The 17,924-nt window shown below is 39.6% G+C and overlaps 1 protein-coding gene across 9 annotated transcripts in view; it reads right to left on the reverse strand.

The window, feature by feature from the left end:
• The window catches only part of LCOR (ligand dependent nuclear receptor corepressor), a 90,902-nt gene that overhangs the window by 17,776 nt on the left and 55,202 nt on the right, over positions 1-17,924 (reverse strand). For 4 of the 9 annotated variants that reach the window (XM_056494649.1, XM_056494647.1, XM_056494646.1 and 1 more), the window contains one exon: positions 7,633-17,165. The exons of the other annotated variants lie outside the window; for them this stretch is intronic. In XM_056494649.1, the coding sequence (XP_056350624.1) occupies positions 16,196-17,165 (970 nt within the window). In that variant the 3' untranslated portion in view covers positions 7,633-16,195. Of the gene's footprint in view, positions 1-7,632; positions 17,166-17,924 lie in introns of those variants that run through there. 9 annotated transcript variants of the gene reach the window in all.

Raw genomic sequence — 17,924 nt, forward strand, 5'->3', positions numbered from 1 at the left:
AAATCAAACAAACCAAAATCGGTTTTACATTTAAAAAAACTGATAGCAAACTCAAATAAGTTTCGCTTTTTTATATTCCTGTCATAACTTCCTTGACTCCCACCTCCCCCAAAACCCAACTGTATTCTATAGTAGTTTATCATCACTGTGATACTTCTAATACAATATTTAATGACTAATTAAAATTTTTACCACTGAGCTATTGCTTTAAAACCAAGGGAAATTTATCATATTAGAAATACTATTCTACATACCAACTTTCAAATCCTTTCCAGAATTGTCCTCACTAATTTTTCTAATTATCAAGATCATTGGGGATCTTCCCTTTAAGGAAAAAAATTACCATGACTGTTTCTTTTTGAGGCAGTACCCAGAATCTTTGCTGAGCTAGGTGCTCCAAAAGGATAGATAGCACCAGAAGACCAGAATAGATAGGAAAACAGAACAGCACCAGAAGAAAGATAACAAAAGCATGCAGGGCAAAAAAAAAAAAAGTTCTTACAATGATTTTCACGGCTTTGCACGTTTTAAAAAAAGCAGCACCCAGTTAAGAGAAAAGAGAAGGAACCACAGGGACTGTGGAGTAGGGAGGGATGCCCTCAGCATCTCTAACAGTCCCAGGAAAATATACTGGCTCTGGACCAGAGGTGACACAGGTGTATGGCCTCTCCCTTGCTCTGAGTCCATCACTGTCAGTTCCTGTCTGTCCTGCAGCACACTGGGGACAAAGCTCTCCTTCCTCAACCTTCAGACATGCACACACAGGTCAGCTGGAGTCACTGCAGCTGCAGAGGTTCAACAACTAGCAAACTCCCACTGAAGGTGCACTCATCTGCAGTAAATGAGGGCTTGTGAGATGGATAGGCTGTGCTGTGAGAAATTCCACCTTCCCCTCCTAAGCTGAACATGAAAAGAAAACTCAAATGCCTTGGACACCCTCCCCTAAGACTTTCCTGGTCCCAGCTCCAACACACATGTTGCCAAGCACAGCCACTGCCTACTTCTCGAAGTCTTCAAGGATTTCAAATTCTGCAGTTATCCAGGTTGGGTTTTTTTTCCCCCAACATGGATATGAAAAAACCAAATGCAGGGGCTAGGTAGAGCACTCCCTAGAGCTAACCACACTCAGCACAGCCAAAGCTTGGGAGGGGCCAGTGGAGACATCTGGAGAGGAGAGGGTATCCTGGGTGTAATTAACAGATGTTGGGGGATATGACCCCATTTCAGATAACCTGGAGATTCAGGTAATTGGGCCTCAGATAATCAAGGCCATGTTGTTAATAGAAACAGTATCACAACTCCTAAGGGCGGCACTCCCCACGTGCCAACGCCATCCCTCGTTGCACGGGAATGCCTGGTGAAATATGAATTAGCAGTTTGATACATGTCCGCACTCTCTGCTGCTGGGCTGAGCAGCAAAGCCTATTTCTGATGCACCACTTTGCCTGGCTGCTTGGGAAATAGGTTAAGGCAGAGATGTGGATTGCAGCCCTGGATGCCTGGGGACAAGGCTGTCTCAGAGCTGACGGGCTAGGTAAGCTCTATTTTGAAAGTGGGTTAATTTAGCTGCCATTCAACTACCATTAAATGATGTAGGTTAATTTCATAGTCAGATAACTATTAAGAAACCAAAACATAAGGCAGGAAATGTCTCTGTGCATACCAGTGAGGAGAGATTTCCTCTGCGCTAATGCACACCCCTCCCCTTCAGCTCAAACCTCTCATCCTTCCATTTCTGCACATCCCTCACAGCATCTTTTTTTTTTTTTTTTAACCCTTGTCATCACATACTCTTGTCCTTCCTCCCTCTCTTAAGAGAGTCTATTCTTCCTCTCAAAAATTCACCTTGATATCCTAGCCCACAATTATTTTTCTCCTTTGTTTATATTGTAACACATCTCAATGCTAGAGGAAGACTAACAAATCCAAACCACATCTGACCCTGGCAAATGCCCACAAAGAAAGATTCCATCTTCCCACTCACACAGCCAGTATTTGTGCAGCTACGTGGTAAATTGAGGCAGGGAGCTACACCTTGCTTAGTATGTAACATTCCATCACTGCTAGTATACCCAGGGGTATTTACCATATTTAAAGCCTCCTCAATTGGCATTTTACCCTTTATAAATGGATGCTGCAGTTGAAATGTACTTTATCTCTGTGTGACTTTCCTTTCCACTGCATAATGATAGGTATTGTTTGTTTCTTTATATTGGTGACAAAACCCATCAGTTGCTGGTTTGTCACAAAAGGAAAAATAAAATGAAAAAAATTATCAACAACAGCTTATGCCTGCAAAGGAACAGATCCTTTGGAAAAAGCAGAGGTGGCTCATCACTCCTTAGGCACAGCAAGGAAGGAGCAAGCATCACAGCCCTGCAGATCCCCCTGAGATGCCTTCACAGATTGCCTCCCTCTGACTTCTGTGCTTTCCTGGTCCCTCCAGCAGGAAAATGAGTCCCTAACCTTCGCAGAGAAAGCCAAAGCAATGATGACCCATTAGCACACGCTGCCCATCAAGCAGCTGCAGATTTCCTCTACCACAGACATTTTTTATCATATTAACATTAAGTGCACTACGCAAACCCTGAGAGCTCCCAGAAATGAACTCACGCTTAACCACGCGGTTGTAACGAGACAACAATGCTAACGGGGTGTTGGCATTTGCACTGTGCTTTTTATGACCAGAGAAATACTGAACGGGGCCATATCCAGAAATCACAGCTAAACCACCTCTGAAAAATCCTCCTCGCAGCAACTCAGATGTTCAGATGGTGACACCAGAGCCCAGACAATGCACATCGTGGGACTTCTGACCCACAGAATGTGGAGTGCCAAATCCCCTGTTGTCCTGCTGAGGCCTCGCTACTCTTATAAATCTTGCAATGAAAGTCCTTTTTTTACTCATGAGCCATAAAAGAACAGATGAAAAAGCCAAAGCCCAACCCCCATCAATCTGCTCTTTGCCAGCACTAAGCCACTACCTTTGTCACTTTGCTTTTAAGCTTTATAATTTTTATTCTATTACAATATTACATTATATAACTATGATTCCAAATTTAATAATAAAATTGAGTGCAGAGCATATTTATTTTAAATCCTGAGTTATGTTGTTTTTCTTTTTATTAATTAGCAATCCAGTCAACACTCAAACAGAAGTAAAGGCACCAACATAAGGACAGGCATGGGCAAGGTGGCTAGAATGAAAGAGCAGATGAGTGGTCACCCTTACTATACACACTTGTGTCTGTTAGACAAAAGCCAATACAGGGCCTGAAACAGGAGCAAAAATCTACTTGGTTTTGTGCATGAGCAGCAAAGCTCACTGAATTACAGCTAGATAGACCTCTAGGGAGCAGTAAGGTCCAGCAGCTGCCACCGTGGTCTGACCAGAACTTAGCTATTAACAACCACATTTCAGGTACCAAGAAAGCTTGTTTAGCTTTCACACCTTGAGCTGATGTTTGATAGATAGAAAAAAACTTGCATTTCTGTACAAACAGAGTATATTATCTATGATAGCTTCTTATGCAAAACCAGAATCCTAGTGGGTCTTTTTTTAAAATCTCCTTCCAAATTCAAATACTTTGTTTTAAACCCTTGGTAACACCTCACATGCAGCAAGTTGCTTTAAAGGCCTGAAAGGACTCTGAGGAAGATACCATGTGTGACCACGGTGCACCTTAAAGCACGAAAAAACTATACTACCACCTTCATCTGAAAGGGGAACATGGTGGGAACTAGTGGATTCTCCAAGAAACCATCTCAGGCTAGATTATAGCAAGGGACCCAGCACAAATATTGGCTGTGTGTATGAAAAAACTTCACACATGCAGGGAAGCTGCTCAGTTTCTCCTGGTGTCAGGTTTTCCCTGAAATCCCAGAGTAACTTAACAATTAGTGTCAGGACCTTCCTCTAAAGCTCAGGGAGAAGAAAGGCTCAGTTTTAAGAAAGGAAACCATAAAAGCCCCTTTCAAAATTAGGAAAGTAATTCCAAATAAATTAAGCAAGCCCTAAACTTTAATAGCTGGGCAGAAGGGATCTGGGACTTGTGACAATTAGATCTTAGTGCATATCAGCAAAAAAAAAAAAATTCCAAACCTTAGCAGGTGTAACCTATTCAGCACTGTAATTTTTACAAGCAGTTTGCTGATAATCCTGTACAGACAAACCACTCCTCCTGTCAGCACATGGCTGGCTGACCTGCACCTGAAGCAGGAGCCCAGCAAAGGTAGGTAAGCAAGCTGTGATGAGCCAACACCAGAAACCAGAGCCAGGGAGACAAGGCAGGAGGCACACATCAACAGATCCACGGCAGGCTCAGGTACAGGCCACAGCTGAAGCCTCTGCCCCAGCCCTCGGTGTTAATGTCAGGGCTGGGTGGGTTATAGTCCAGGACTCCAGTCAGCTCCTTAGGGGGATGCAGCCATATTTTCATACAGGCAACTTTTGCATGTTCAGGCAGCAGCGCTTATATTTCTATGCTCTGAGATAAACCTTAAGCCATTCTAATTTTAGTTGAGCTTTTAAACAATTCCTGGAAATCTGAGCTGTAGCCATTTCATACAAGAATCTGCCTTTCAGTAAAGTGTGATGGGAACAGACTCCTGCAGAGCTGTGAGACACCTGCAGAGGAGAAGGCAGCAAGGGAAGAATTTTTGAAGTTCTATTCAAATGTGATTTGTAATTTTGATACATCCAAAGTGACCTGTAAAAACAAGATTGTTCTCTGTTCCTTCTTCATGATACCAAAAGGGAACTTTTAAAGATTGTGTTGTCTGCGGTTTTCAAGTAGGTGGGTAAGAAGGAACTTAATTAATTCATAATTCACAGGTGTGAACTCATACACATTTCTTTTGATTTTCCTACTAGACAGCTAGAACACCTTGCATTTCAAGTTACAGAGTCTGCATCAAATGTACCAGATCAGAGAAAACAGCACTCTCACAAACTGGGATCCTTCCAGCATTGAAACATGTATTAAAGTGTCTCAAGAATAATTACATTAAAAAGATCAACTTTCTCTTTAATCTCTTTTCCATCTTCATTGTATCAAAGTCCATACTCCTAGATTTACCCTGACACTTCAAGCTCAGTTTTTTGAAATTGTTTTTCTGTTCCTCTGTACATGAATCACATTCCTAAACAGGTCCAAGAACCTGCTACTCACTTCCAGTTAAAACCTCCATTCAGCCAGTACCCTTGTTTGGGCACCTGCCAGAGCAGAGTTGTCAGATCAATAAAATAGTGATTTGCTGAAGTATCTTCCTGAATTAGGATTTAAATCCTCCCCCTCCCCCAGACCCACTTTTGTTATGCCTCTAGGAAATTAGAGAGCTCAGCATGCTCAGGCAGGAAAGCCACTGGTGATCAGTTTTACTGCAGACACCAGAGCAAGCTCTGCACTGCTGCTGTTTGACTCTGAGGAGCCATGACACAAGGGCTTGGCTTTGGTTACATGGGAAGGTCAACCTGTGATGCTCAGGAATCCCCTTCCAGCTTTACTCCCAAAATTTAAATTTATTTCCAACTTTCAGATCCTTCATGCTGAGCTCAGGGAGTTGCCTCCTTATAGGTTTAGTTTAAACACTACAACTTGCAGGTTCACTTGAAGCTGAAGTTTCCTGCTCTTCGCCTCCCAGCACCTCTCACTTCCATAGAGGAGAAACGAGCAGAGCCTCTTATTTCACATGTGAGGGAATATCTGCATTGTAGCAAGTGACCCAGGTGTATGTGGGGGTACAGTCCACAGCTACTCCACAAAGGATCTGTTACTTCAGAAGGTGACCAGATACACTCCTCCTGCAGGCACAAAAGAAGCAGCTGCCTCTTCCACTAACAGATTGAGCAGCTCAAAACCCACCTGGAGTCCAAACAAGCTGAAGGAAATTAGCAGGTGACTTTTAAAGCTGCCTAACAGGGCTAATTGTGTTTCTCTTCTAGTTTTATAAGAGACAACAGCATGGAAGCTTCTTTCTGGGTCTGGGTGCAACATCTTGTGCAATCTTGTCATGATGTAGGAAACAGCTTTTAAAAGAAGAAATCAAGACTGTGTTCCTTCAAGTTTGAACAATTTCATTTTAGCAGTGCCAGACCATCAGCAAGTCTTTCAGGAAAAGCAGAAAAACTTGGTATTTGTGATAATCGCAGGACTAAAAGTGTCAATTAAAAATGTTCTGGGACAAGCCTGCACAGTGTAATTCATCCTAAAGAATGGCAGATGGGAATATGGTTCATCACTTTCAAAGGCTATTTTCATAGATCTGACAGATGTATTCAGACAAAGAAAAAAAATATGATAAATGATAGTTTGCTGCACAAGGCTTTCAAGATATTTACACATAAAAACTCACTATTCCTGAATAAGTGTAAGATGTAGTCTCTAGTTAAACCAAGATTTTTATTTAAGAGAGATTTGCCTGGTAAAGCTAAACCAATGACAGCACCCAATTACCATTTTGCTTTTTGTTTTTAATACCAACATTAGTATACAAGTAATACAATAATTAGTTTGTAATGTAACAGTTATTTAAGGATCTTAAAAAATAAAAAAGGCACTAAAAAATCCAAACCCTAAATTACCTATTTTTCAACAGCACATGATAAGAAAGGCAGTTTCTCAGGAGAAAAGAAACCTGGGCTAGACACTGTGCAGCATTATGAATTTTCCTAAAGCTAGGAAATCCCTATGCAGCACTCTCAAATCATCCTAGAACTGAACACAAAGGTTAGCAGAAATGCTTAATCTCACGTGGGTTCCATTATACACCATTTAGTGTAACCTACTTTTTAGTATTCAGCATTTCAGTATCAATAATGCATAACGTCAAAAGTAGTTCAACCCAAAGTACAGTCATGAGAAAGTAAACATGGATCTTGGAGAAGGGCTGGCTGCAGTGTGGCATCACTGCTGCACTTGCCTTGTGCCCCCATGCAGAGGGACAGCAAGATGGAGTTTCTGGAGTTTCCCTGTGCTAATGGGGAGCTGGGGACCTATCCCCTCTGCAGAAGACCAGAGAAAATAAAGCTGCAGAGAAAACAAAAGCAACACCTGTGCTATGGTGAGCAGCTAAGCAATGTGCCTGTGCCTGGTGGTGTGTGCTCCAGTACAAAGCTCTGCTGCCCAAACTCGTGCTCTGCCTGTTGCCATCCCACAGCCCAAAACTGACACACACAGGGCTCGGGCTGTGATTTCACTACCTCCATGTCTACCTTGGCTCATTACTAAGTGCTCAGTGAACATCACTACAGCACCTTCTATTTTCCCTCCTGATTGTTTGTTCTTCACTGGATAAATTATTTACCATTAAGGAAATTAAGGTGGCCAGTAGGGAAGTGCAAATTAGAGTCCGGGAGTTGATGAGACTGGGCTGCTATGAGACAGCGTTTCAGCTTTCACATGCACTCCCTGCCCAGCTGCTAAAGCAGCTTTATCGTCAATCCTATTTAGGACAAGAACCCAACGGAGTAGAGAGATTCCAAAGCTCAGTCCTTCAGCCAGAAATTGCTTTGCCTTCTATTTTCACTTCCTCCTCTGCTTCTCCCCCCTTGTGACAGTATGCATCTCTCATCCTCGGGCTACTAGTACAGGCATTTAGAAAGCACATTAGAAACAACAGAATTGGAACCCCTTGAAGTTTTTCACAACAAAATTTATTAGAAGAATAGTGGTTTTGAAAAGTCTAGCATCCAGTGAAAACTACCATACACAACGTTACAGCTGGGAATGTGTTTCCAAAATGACATGGTCAAATAATACAATGGAGCCATTAAATCTTACACATGCACAACAAGAGAATTAGCGCTTTGACATACAATGCAAAAAATAAATGGACCACATGAAATAAAAATTTAAAAGTACTTATCACATACATTAAGACACAGCTTATTTAGTCCAGTCAAAAAATCAGAACTGCATTAAAAAAATTAATGTAGTGCAATCAAACCAAAAACCTTAATTTGTGATCATAAGTGCTCTACTACATAAAACATTGATCATAGCAAGGAACAAAAAATTCAAATCACACAGTACAAAAAAAATCTGTAAATAAATATAAACTACAGTACAAGAGAAATATTAAATTATACAATTCCGTCAAACTGTAAACAGTATATTGAAATGAGGTCCATAAGAGTAAAGGGGGGGTTCCTGTTTTTTTTTTCCCATGACACTTGAACTTCTAGAGGTCAGAGAGAAATGCCATTTTCCATACTCTTCAAAGACTATGGGTTACATAAATAGAAAGAGAAGACTTTTTAGATGTAAAGTGTCAAATAATAAAGCAGAGGTGTTGCTGACTTGCGACAGCCAACAGATCACCATGAAGGCAGAACAGCAGATTTTAGTTTCAGGCTTGGCCTATGGGTGAGCACAGCACAGAGGCCTGGCACTGCAGGTGTTCAGTGAATAGTGCTCAGCCTTAGAAAGGAGGCACCTCGTGAGCTCTGGTCCTACCCAGGAGGTGGAAGCAATTATGGACAACCTGGACCTCTGCTGATTATCTGACAGGTTTACACGCTTGTCATACAAACACCAACTTTGGCAGAACAATTACTAATAAACTCAAAGCACTCTCGGCCCATTGGTTTCCATCACAGTGGCCAGTGCACAGAATTCTCTAAGGACATTGCATAACTAGAGTGTAGAGGTCAGACAGCCAAGGACCCGTGCTTGAGGTTAGAAGTAGTTATGGTGAGAGAGAAGCAAGAGCCACGTTAAGAAGCTGCCTCTGCTGTTCACAGAGGCAGCTGGGAATGTATTTCATTTTTAGCTGCGCTGGCTAGTAGTGGCATTTTAAAATATATAAGTTTAAGATAACATATATACTATATATGTATATAATATAATACATATTATATAATATACATAGGAATTTCTTACAATACATACCAGGAACCCCCACGCGATCTGCTCAGTAGTAATAACTGAATATACAGAATGCCACTATAAGTGTCTGAGGCACTGTGTGCTGGAGAGTAAATATGCAGCTTTAAAATCCGTTTGGCTGAGTTATACCTGGATACCTGAACTGAGTTTTAAGTTGACATTCATCAAGGATGTGCTATCAGCACGTCAAAAGAAAAGCAAAACAAAATACAAGTCACTGCTAGGTTTAAGAAGAGAGTACAAGTACCTGAATTGAGTGAGGATAGTGTGTAAACTGTCCCTGAGGGTTTTTAAACAGTGTGTGTACAAGTCGGATTCCTAAGAACATTAGTTTAAACTTACATTGCGGACTGATAAAATACCAATGTCTGACAATTTAACAAGTGGAGGTTAAAAAGAGTTATGAGCAAACACTCAAAACATTTTATACATTTTAAAGCAGCAGTAAGCTGCTGTAAGCATACATCCCATCAGTACAAGCAACACATGGGACTCAGATAAAGGTTTCTATTTGCAAAAAGCCCATCATATATCAATAAGTAAAGAATATTCACCTGCTAAATTAGAATGCACCTAGTTACAGACTAGCAATTCAAGATTAATTTTTTAATCAAATACTTTGCTATACTTTGCTATTACATACTAAAATTCCTTAAGCTCACTAATGCTGGTATTCTAATCTATTTTTTTAAATGTTCCCCCTTCATTTAAGAAATATTCCATTCCACAACTTAAACATTAAGATCCATTTTCAGTCCTCAGATGTAAAAAGCATGTCAATGAGTTTATATTAAAAATTTACACGGTAAAAAGGCTTGAATTTCAGCCAGAGATTCTAAATACTACTCATTCCCTGAAGGCATAAGGGAGAAAGAATCCCTACCCATTTTTCTTGTGATATAGTTTTCAAACTGAACATTAAACAATGGTCCAAATGTTATTTTATTTCAGTTTGGGAAACTTCCCTTCCCTACCCATCATCCCAGATTCCCAATGTTAAGCCCTGAAATGGCCTACTGAAATGATCAGTTAAAAATACCAGGCATGTATATATACATCCCCTACCTGAACTCCAGAATATTTTGTTTTACTAGTCTTTAAAAGACAGATTAATATCCCAAGAAACCTTGTGATCTGACCTGACAAGCTGCTAGTGATCCTAGATTGTATATCTGAAGTATCTCATAACCTGAAGACCAGATTTAATTAAGACTCTGGCATTGTAACAGAAAAAGTGCTGCAGTTATTTATCCCTTTTCTGGTACTTTAGAATAGGTCAGACAAGTGCTTTTTATAGTGACAGTAAAAGTTTACATGCTTTCACACAGGCATAAAAAGTATTATCTGCAAAACTATTTGAGAAATGTAGCACCAAGTAATTGATAAACTGTTTTAAGTAGCTCTAGTAGTATCCTCATTATTTCTGAGGAGGAAAAAAACATTAAGATAAACTGTGCTAGGTGATGATGAGAGAAATTGTTTTTGATGTTCACTTTTCCTGCTCCAGTCAGAATGAAGCCTTTGTCCCTGCTCTGTAAAGCAGTTATTATCTTGAGTCCTCCTAAATTACACTTACCAATTCAGTAGAGACAAGCACAGGGGCAAAGGTGGGGATGTTTGTTTTTAAGAAGGTAAATGAAATGCCCTGGACAGGCTGAAAAAAGTCCTCCTTCCTAGTATATCACCCAGGAAAACTGATATTGCAACTGCGCTAAGAGATTTTTGTGAAAATTAAATAAAGCTCTCTTAATAAGAAGGTTTTTATGACAATACCTGAATATAGGCATAATTCAGTAGGACATGAAGTCCAAAACTGTGGCTGTAATACTGGTTTAGAGACTTGGCCCCAGTCAAAGAAAGAACAGGAAGGAGAGAGAGAGAGATGGACACTGGAATGCTCTAAATACTTAACAGCTTTTTTCTGGTATTAGTGAAGTAGATCTACAGATCATTTCAAGTTTGTAATACCTCTCTGCCTAGTGGTCATCACAGTGCATTGTGTTCATACACTGGATAATCAGAAATGAGTTACTATAGTGGCAACTTTATCTGCTACATTCATCAGAACTGCATACAACTAGCAGTGCAGATTTTCAGGTTTCTGAAGGTTCCAATTACTGAATTTTCAATATGACTAAAGATCAAGTAGAAACCTTTATAGTACCAAAACAAGTCTCAAAATTATTTTCTTACAGCTTTCTAAAACAATATTAGCCAACATTATGTATTGATGCCAAGAAAAAGCAACATTGACCTAGACTGAAATTACATTTAATTTCTGAAACATTTGTGGGGAATACCTAGAGGTTTCTGATCCTCATGAAAATAAGGGAAACAACCCTTCCCATCCTACTTCTAATATCTGGCAGAGAATTTACGCTATTTAAAATACTGTGACAAATCTTTCAATAAGGTTAATAATTTTGCCTTCATAAGATTTTGGACTGCAATAAGAGTATGCATTCTTATACTGAAGAGTTCAAATTTTGTCTTCACTGAAGAAAGAGTTCTTTACATTACAGATGCAGCCAAACTGTTTTTGAGAAAAAAGGGAACAGCAGAGTGCTCCCTTCACTCCTTGGACACTGTGTTCTTCTCCTAAGACTCAAGGACATCTTAAGAGCATTACTTCAAAGTAAACTGGAAAGAAACACATGGCAATTCCGGTTTTGTCTGTGTAACAATCGTTGCAGATGATACAAAAAGCAATTCAATCAGAACTAAAAAGTTGTTTCACAAAGCTTACTCAACCCTAAAGCCCCTGAATCACTTTGCCAGCTCCATGAATTTCCAGGGAAAGGCAATGTGCTCCAGAGTAATCATGAAAGAAATAGTTAGATGCAAATGTTGGCCTGCCATAAGACAAAGCACAGACTATTCCTTGTCTGCTCTCATCCAGTCTAAATTCAAGCGCAGTTACCTCCCGTGTTTAGGAATATCCCTCCAGCAGTGGAAAGTTCTACAAAAGAGTTTGTGCATGAGTTGCAAGAGAACACAGAAGTTGAACATGTTCCCTTACTAGAGGCATTATCCTATCTGTACCCCTGCGTTGTTAAAAATAATTTTTTCTCCAACTGCCAAAGAAGTTCAGAGCTTGAATTCAGGTCTAGCAATAGGGTTGGTAATGCAAGCATCAAGTTATGAGTTCTGCAACGAAAAAGACAGTAAAGGCATACCTGTATTGCTTATGCAGCAACTTCTCCTGTGCAACAGGGAAAAAATGAGAAATTCTAAAGGAAACTGTCTTGAACCTTTAGAAAAGAATCAGGGAATGACTTGAAAATAAATTATCTTTAGACAGAAATAAAAACGAGTCCAGAAACGTGTCCCTACAATATCTAACTGGAAACGTTCAACTCTATAGCTGTACTCAAGCATTACAGCCACAATAATGCCTACAACACTGTGGAATGAGAATCCAGCTGGCTGAAAGTGAGGTAATAGTTTGTAATAGGTCAGAGTTCTAAAAAAGCACTTTTACATCTTACAAATCCAAATTAAAAAAAAAAAAAAAAAAAAAAAAAGGACACATTTCATACATGTTGGGCTTTCTCACCAGAACTGTACGATAATTAACTCCACACCAGGACCCCTACCACACTAAGCCTTACTCATCTTCAATTATATGCTGCAGCAAAGATTTACCAAGCGACACCTAAACTTCAGTACAATATGAAACTTCGATTCTTAAAACTTTATACACACAAAATATAAAATTACTTTTCTAGGATGGGGTAGGGGAGGGGGATTCTCCTTCATGGTACTTGGACTGAAAAACTAGTTTTCAGAGACTGCCACAAATATAATTCACAGTTTCTTGCTGTCAGGCTTTTTCAGCTACATCAACGTAGTACACAACAATACTGTTAAGTCCAATAACTACATCGGATGGACATTCTCGGGAATAAGAGAAAACTAGTGACAAAAAATACCCGAAAGGTCTCCTCCTAACAACGTCTCGACTTTTACAGGGTTGCAGTCTGTCTATGTTACACGTTAATGTTATCTCAGAAGAGCAGTAGGAGAAGGCTTTAAAAATCTCTTTCTCCTGTCCAAGTGATCCAAGTAACATAAGCATCCACTTACCAGAAATAAGATGAGAAACAAGGCTTTTGTTACAAAGACCGCAGTGAACCACACCTTCCCACACCAAAATATGGTCAACCAGGGATTTTGGCCATGCAAACTGCTGGTCAGCAGAAAATTAAGCATGCTAATGGACAAACATTAATTCCAATCATATATTTAAAATGATCCCAAATACTACTAGTTAGCTACACTGAAAGCGCCTGCAAAAAATATGTAGTGAAAAACGAAACAAAATCTTAGTGATCACTGCAGCACTTAGAGTGATACTAGTCTTAAGTGATGAATCACCTCAGAGAAAATACATTAGATGGGACTTTGAAACAAAAAATAACATTAAAAGGTGCACCTGAATATTACAGACTAGATTTACAAAACCTACAATAAGGTAAAATATATATCTTTTGAATATTCAGCAGCTTTTTTTTAAATTTGTTTTTATTTTTTGAGAGGCTCATGAAATTTTAAAAAGGGACCACTAACTAATCTCAACCATGCTTCACAAAACAATAATGGCTATTTCATATTGCAGTTACCAATGTAATGCAATTAGTGCTTAAAAAATAATCTACACTTTTTCTTTTTTTTCCTTTTTAAACAGAGACCTTTGGAGGAAATATGGTTGTTCAAAAGCTTCTCGAAAAAGAAAGATTACCTGAATATTAAGTTATCACAGATCAAGTGTTGTGTTTAAAAGCTTTGCAGTTATGAGGATTACAATCTTCAGGTCTCAGGACATTTAAACTGAGTAAGTTACGTGTTTGGTTTGTTGTTGGTTTTTTTTTTTTTTGTTTTAAATCCACTTTCTAACCAAAGCAAATAAAGAGTACTCAACTTCTCACTATCTATTTACAATTCTTAGCCTACAGTCTGAAATGACAAGACAAATTCTCTTTTAAAACTGCAGCATTAAAGGGTAGGCACACCATTTTTCTGCTGCACGATTGTCACCCACTTAAACATACACATACAAAATATTTAGGTTAGTAAAATGAGCACTCCACGTACACTACAGTGACAAGTTTTATAAAACTCAACTCATGTTTCTTAAATAAGGACAACTGCAAAAGGTTAAACCTCTCTTAAAGAGTAAAACTGTGTTACTTTTTTTTTTTTAACTTGCAACAAACTTTCTACCATAACTTCCAACAGCAGATGAAACCACGCCTTAAACTGAACCTTTATTGCAAACACCAGCTAAACTGGAACATATTGCAGAGTTTATATACTGCTACTGAGCTTAAAACTGCTTTAAATGCCAAGATGACAACTAGAAAGCTACAAGGAACCAGGATTTTGAGGACTAAAACATATTACTTAAATAAAAATAAAGTATACTTGGGTCCAAATGCCCAGTCCATTTCAAGAATGAGCAGTGCATATTTAAAACAACAGCAATGGTGTGCCTAACCTTTGAAAATACGAAGTTGCTGGGGAGGGAGACAGGCTAATAGAATCAATTGTTCCAGAAGTCATTCAGCATTCCTAGGGCTACCTAAGCCACCCTCCCATGAACTTTGAGAAACCACTTTCACCAACATCACTTAATGCTCTCACACAAAAACTCCAATGTTTCTTTTGGCTGTTCAAATGGGGGAAAAATTGTAATTCTATCTACCTTTTGCACAGATTAAGACCAAATTGCTTCTACCTGAAGAACCAGTAATTACGATTTGGTCATGTTGTGGTAAATCCAGTAAGCTCCACTTAGTTACTGACCACTCCCGCAGAAAGTATCAAAGGTAAAAGTTCAGTACAAAACTTATCCTGGATTTCCATATAATCATAAAGATATCACCATATGGAAAAAAACCCCAGATTTGTGGTTTACGGAGTGCTTTTTTTTAATGGTGTTCAAATGCTTATTCTAGCATGTGCTAAACCACTATCAAAATAGATTAAATAAAAACAACAACAAAAAGCAGGACCTTAATAAATTCCTGCTACTGGCAACTGTAATATTTAAAAAGGAAACACCCATTCATTGAGTGTTCGACCCTGACAGTATTACAGATAGATATGATGCAGAGCCTGAATTAGATCAGGCTACCAGTGTTTTAATTCTTCCCTGAACATTAACAAGCTCCTTCACTAATGTGGATATTTGGGCAGACTACTGAGGTTGTAACGTTTGAGATCACCATTTTGTGGGCTATTTTTTTTCCTTTTTTTTTTTTTATTTCAGTATCACAGTAGTTTGTTACGCAAATCCCCCATCCCTGGATTAGAGTCATTTAAACTAGCTGTTGGGACCACATAGTTTAGTAAACTCAGAATCAAGTCTGTAAAAAGTGTAAAGGTCACAAAGAACCGTAGTTCTGGTATAATGAGGCATACCCTAATACATCATTTAGTGTACCCTGACTGCTCCTGACTATGAGAAGCTTGTCTTCCATGAGATAAGGCTACATCCTCAAGAAGGTGAGTCTAAATATCACCCTTCAAAAACACCAAATAAAATAACAGCGAAGGTAGTGTTATAAATAATTAACTGACATTTTCTGAAGGTAGTGTATGTAAGTTTTCCCTCCCCTCCCCTCCGGGTGAGCACTAAGCAGACAACAAATGGTAAGTACAGTTAATTTAGAAAGAAAACAGTGGAGAGCTTAATTAGACCCAACTGATTATCTATCTAGTTGACAAATCTGCGTTCAAAAGAGATACCATTCCTAAATAATTTGATTTAGCTCAAATCTTTCAATCAACTGGATCAACAAAAATAAGAGGGGAAAAAACATTTCTGAAACATTTTTGAAGAATGACAGTCTGATTTTCATTTGAAAATTGCCTGGTTTTAGGAGAGTGTCAGTTTAACAAAGTGGACTTATTTCTATAAAGGCAGATATGAAAAATCCAACATCAGAAGTTCAGGCAGGCTCTACAGGCAAGATGTCCACTTCTACAGATCCGCATTCTTTGTGAGGTAAGTCAATTCTCTATTACAGAGAAACATGCAAAAGGCAAAAGAAAAAAAAAAAAAGAACAAAGAAATAAAGAGGGCAGTGGGCAAGTGAAGGAGGGAAACTGCGCCATACCAGGCTAGAAAAATTTACAAATATGACATTCAGAGCACATCTTTCACCTGTGTTCACATAAGTCTATGCTAAACTGCAAAAGAAAGAGCATTGCAGTAAACAGGAGACTCAGGTGCGCTCAGTGATGGTTGAACTATGCAGTAGTGCTCACCCAGTTTGCAAAGTAATTGGCACTCTACAACATCCCTATTCATGCTTCAATTCATTCGCACTTTGTGCTGCTTCTCCCTGGGGATCTAATTCAATCTTTACTGAAACTTCCTGCCCCTCCGACCTCATTAATTTCATTTTTTTCTTTGGAGGGTTTTTCAAAGTGCCCAGCCTCTCTTTAACTTTGTACTCCAGTGTACTGTGGGGGATCCCATAAATACTCTGAGCTTTGGAAACACTCATTTTCCCACTCATAACCACAGAGATTGCTTCCTCCAGTATCTCGCTGTTGTACTGTCTGTATCTCCCTCTTTTCTTCCTAGGTTGCTTGGAGCCAGGATCTCCCTCTTGATCTGAGGTGGGATATGGCTGTCCAGAGGTAGACTGCTCAGCATCTGAGCCCCAGGAATCTGGTCCAGCATCCAGCAAACTTCTCCTATTTTGTTTTGGAAGGATAGCCCTTAACTTTTTGCTAAGCGCGCTCTCCGTTTGTGAACCCATTACCAAAGAGCTATAGCTGTACTGGTCACCAGTGCGGGACTCCCATGAAAGGTCCATGCCTCGAACTTGTGGTATCTTTAAATCCACAGGAGATGAATGGCTCACGTCCTTTTTCCCATCCTGTTTAGTTTGAAGTGCCATTTTTTGAAAGGCAGAGTTTTCTGTAAGAAAAGGAAGGTCACTGATGTTGCTGAGTGCACCATTTCCCCTGAATTTCATGCGGCTGAAATTGAATTCGTAGTGTGGTTTTGCCCAAGAAGCCTCCCTGGATAATATTAAGTGCTGTCCATGATTCTGCAGTCCAGATGGCCCATGGCTGGCAGCCGTAGAAAACTGGTTTCTGCTCAGCAGTTCTTCACTAATCTGGAGTGATCGAGCCAGCGGTACTTTAAGAGATGTGGAGTGGCCATAACCTTCCCTGGTTCCATCCTGCAAGCTTCTTGGAGGTACCCCATCACCACTCTGTAGTCCCTCCGGATGGTGCTGGCTGGGTCTCCCAGGTCGCCTAATTGGATGGAAGGAAACTGATGTGAGCAGGACTTGCACAGGTAGGGAGGGATGGGTGAGGGGGCCACTCCTTTATTAGAAGGCCTTGCTTGGGTAACATCACTTTTTGTGTTATTTATTTTTTCTCTAAAATTTTTTTTATTACTTTAATTTTTATTTTTTTTAAGTCTCAGCATCAGTCAGTTTTAAACTTGTTCGCAAAAAAAGAGAAGCTTTTTGGGCAAAGAAAAATGAAACCTGTTGGCTGGTCTCTGGTTGGGTTCACAAATTCTCGGAGTAGAAAAGACTTCGCGCAAGCGTCTGAAAATAGCACCTTAATTACAAAGTAGTAATCAATCGCCATAGATCTACACACAACTGTGTTACTGGTGTGACGTTACCACTAAACAAGCACAGTAATAAAAGAGTAAGCCAAAGTGCAACATATTCAACATGCAAATATGACTGCCACCTGCAGTATCTACACATAGGTGGAAACCCTGGATAATGTTTGCTTACATCATATTGAAGAATCGCTGCTCAGGATAAAAGAAAAAGCTTAGCAGGCCTCAGAGGTATTTGCCTGACTTTCATCAAGCACTGAATATGAAAGCTAGGATACTGCAGATCACAAAGGAAAACGCTGCATTACACTAGACTTACCAAACTGCTCTCTTAACAACTAATTGCATATATACACAGCCCTGAATCGCATTTGATATAAAGCATTGCTAGGAAAAGGAAGATCTAAGCTCCATCTGTGATCCAGATCAAGGGT

This window comes from Oenanthe melanoleuca, chromosome 6 (assembly GCF_029582105.1).
Source record: "Oenanthe melanoleuca isolate GR-GAL-2019-014 chromosome 6, OMel1.0, whole genome shotgun sequence".
Classification (NCBI taxonomy): domain Eukaryota; kingdom Metazoa; phylum Chordata; class Aves; order Passeriformes; family Muscicapidae; genus Oenanthe; species Oenanthe melanoleuca.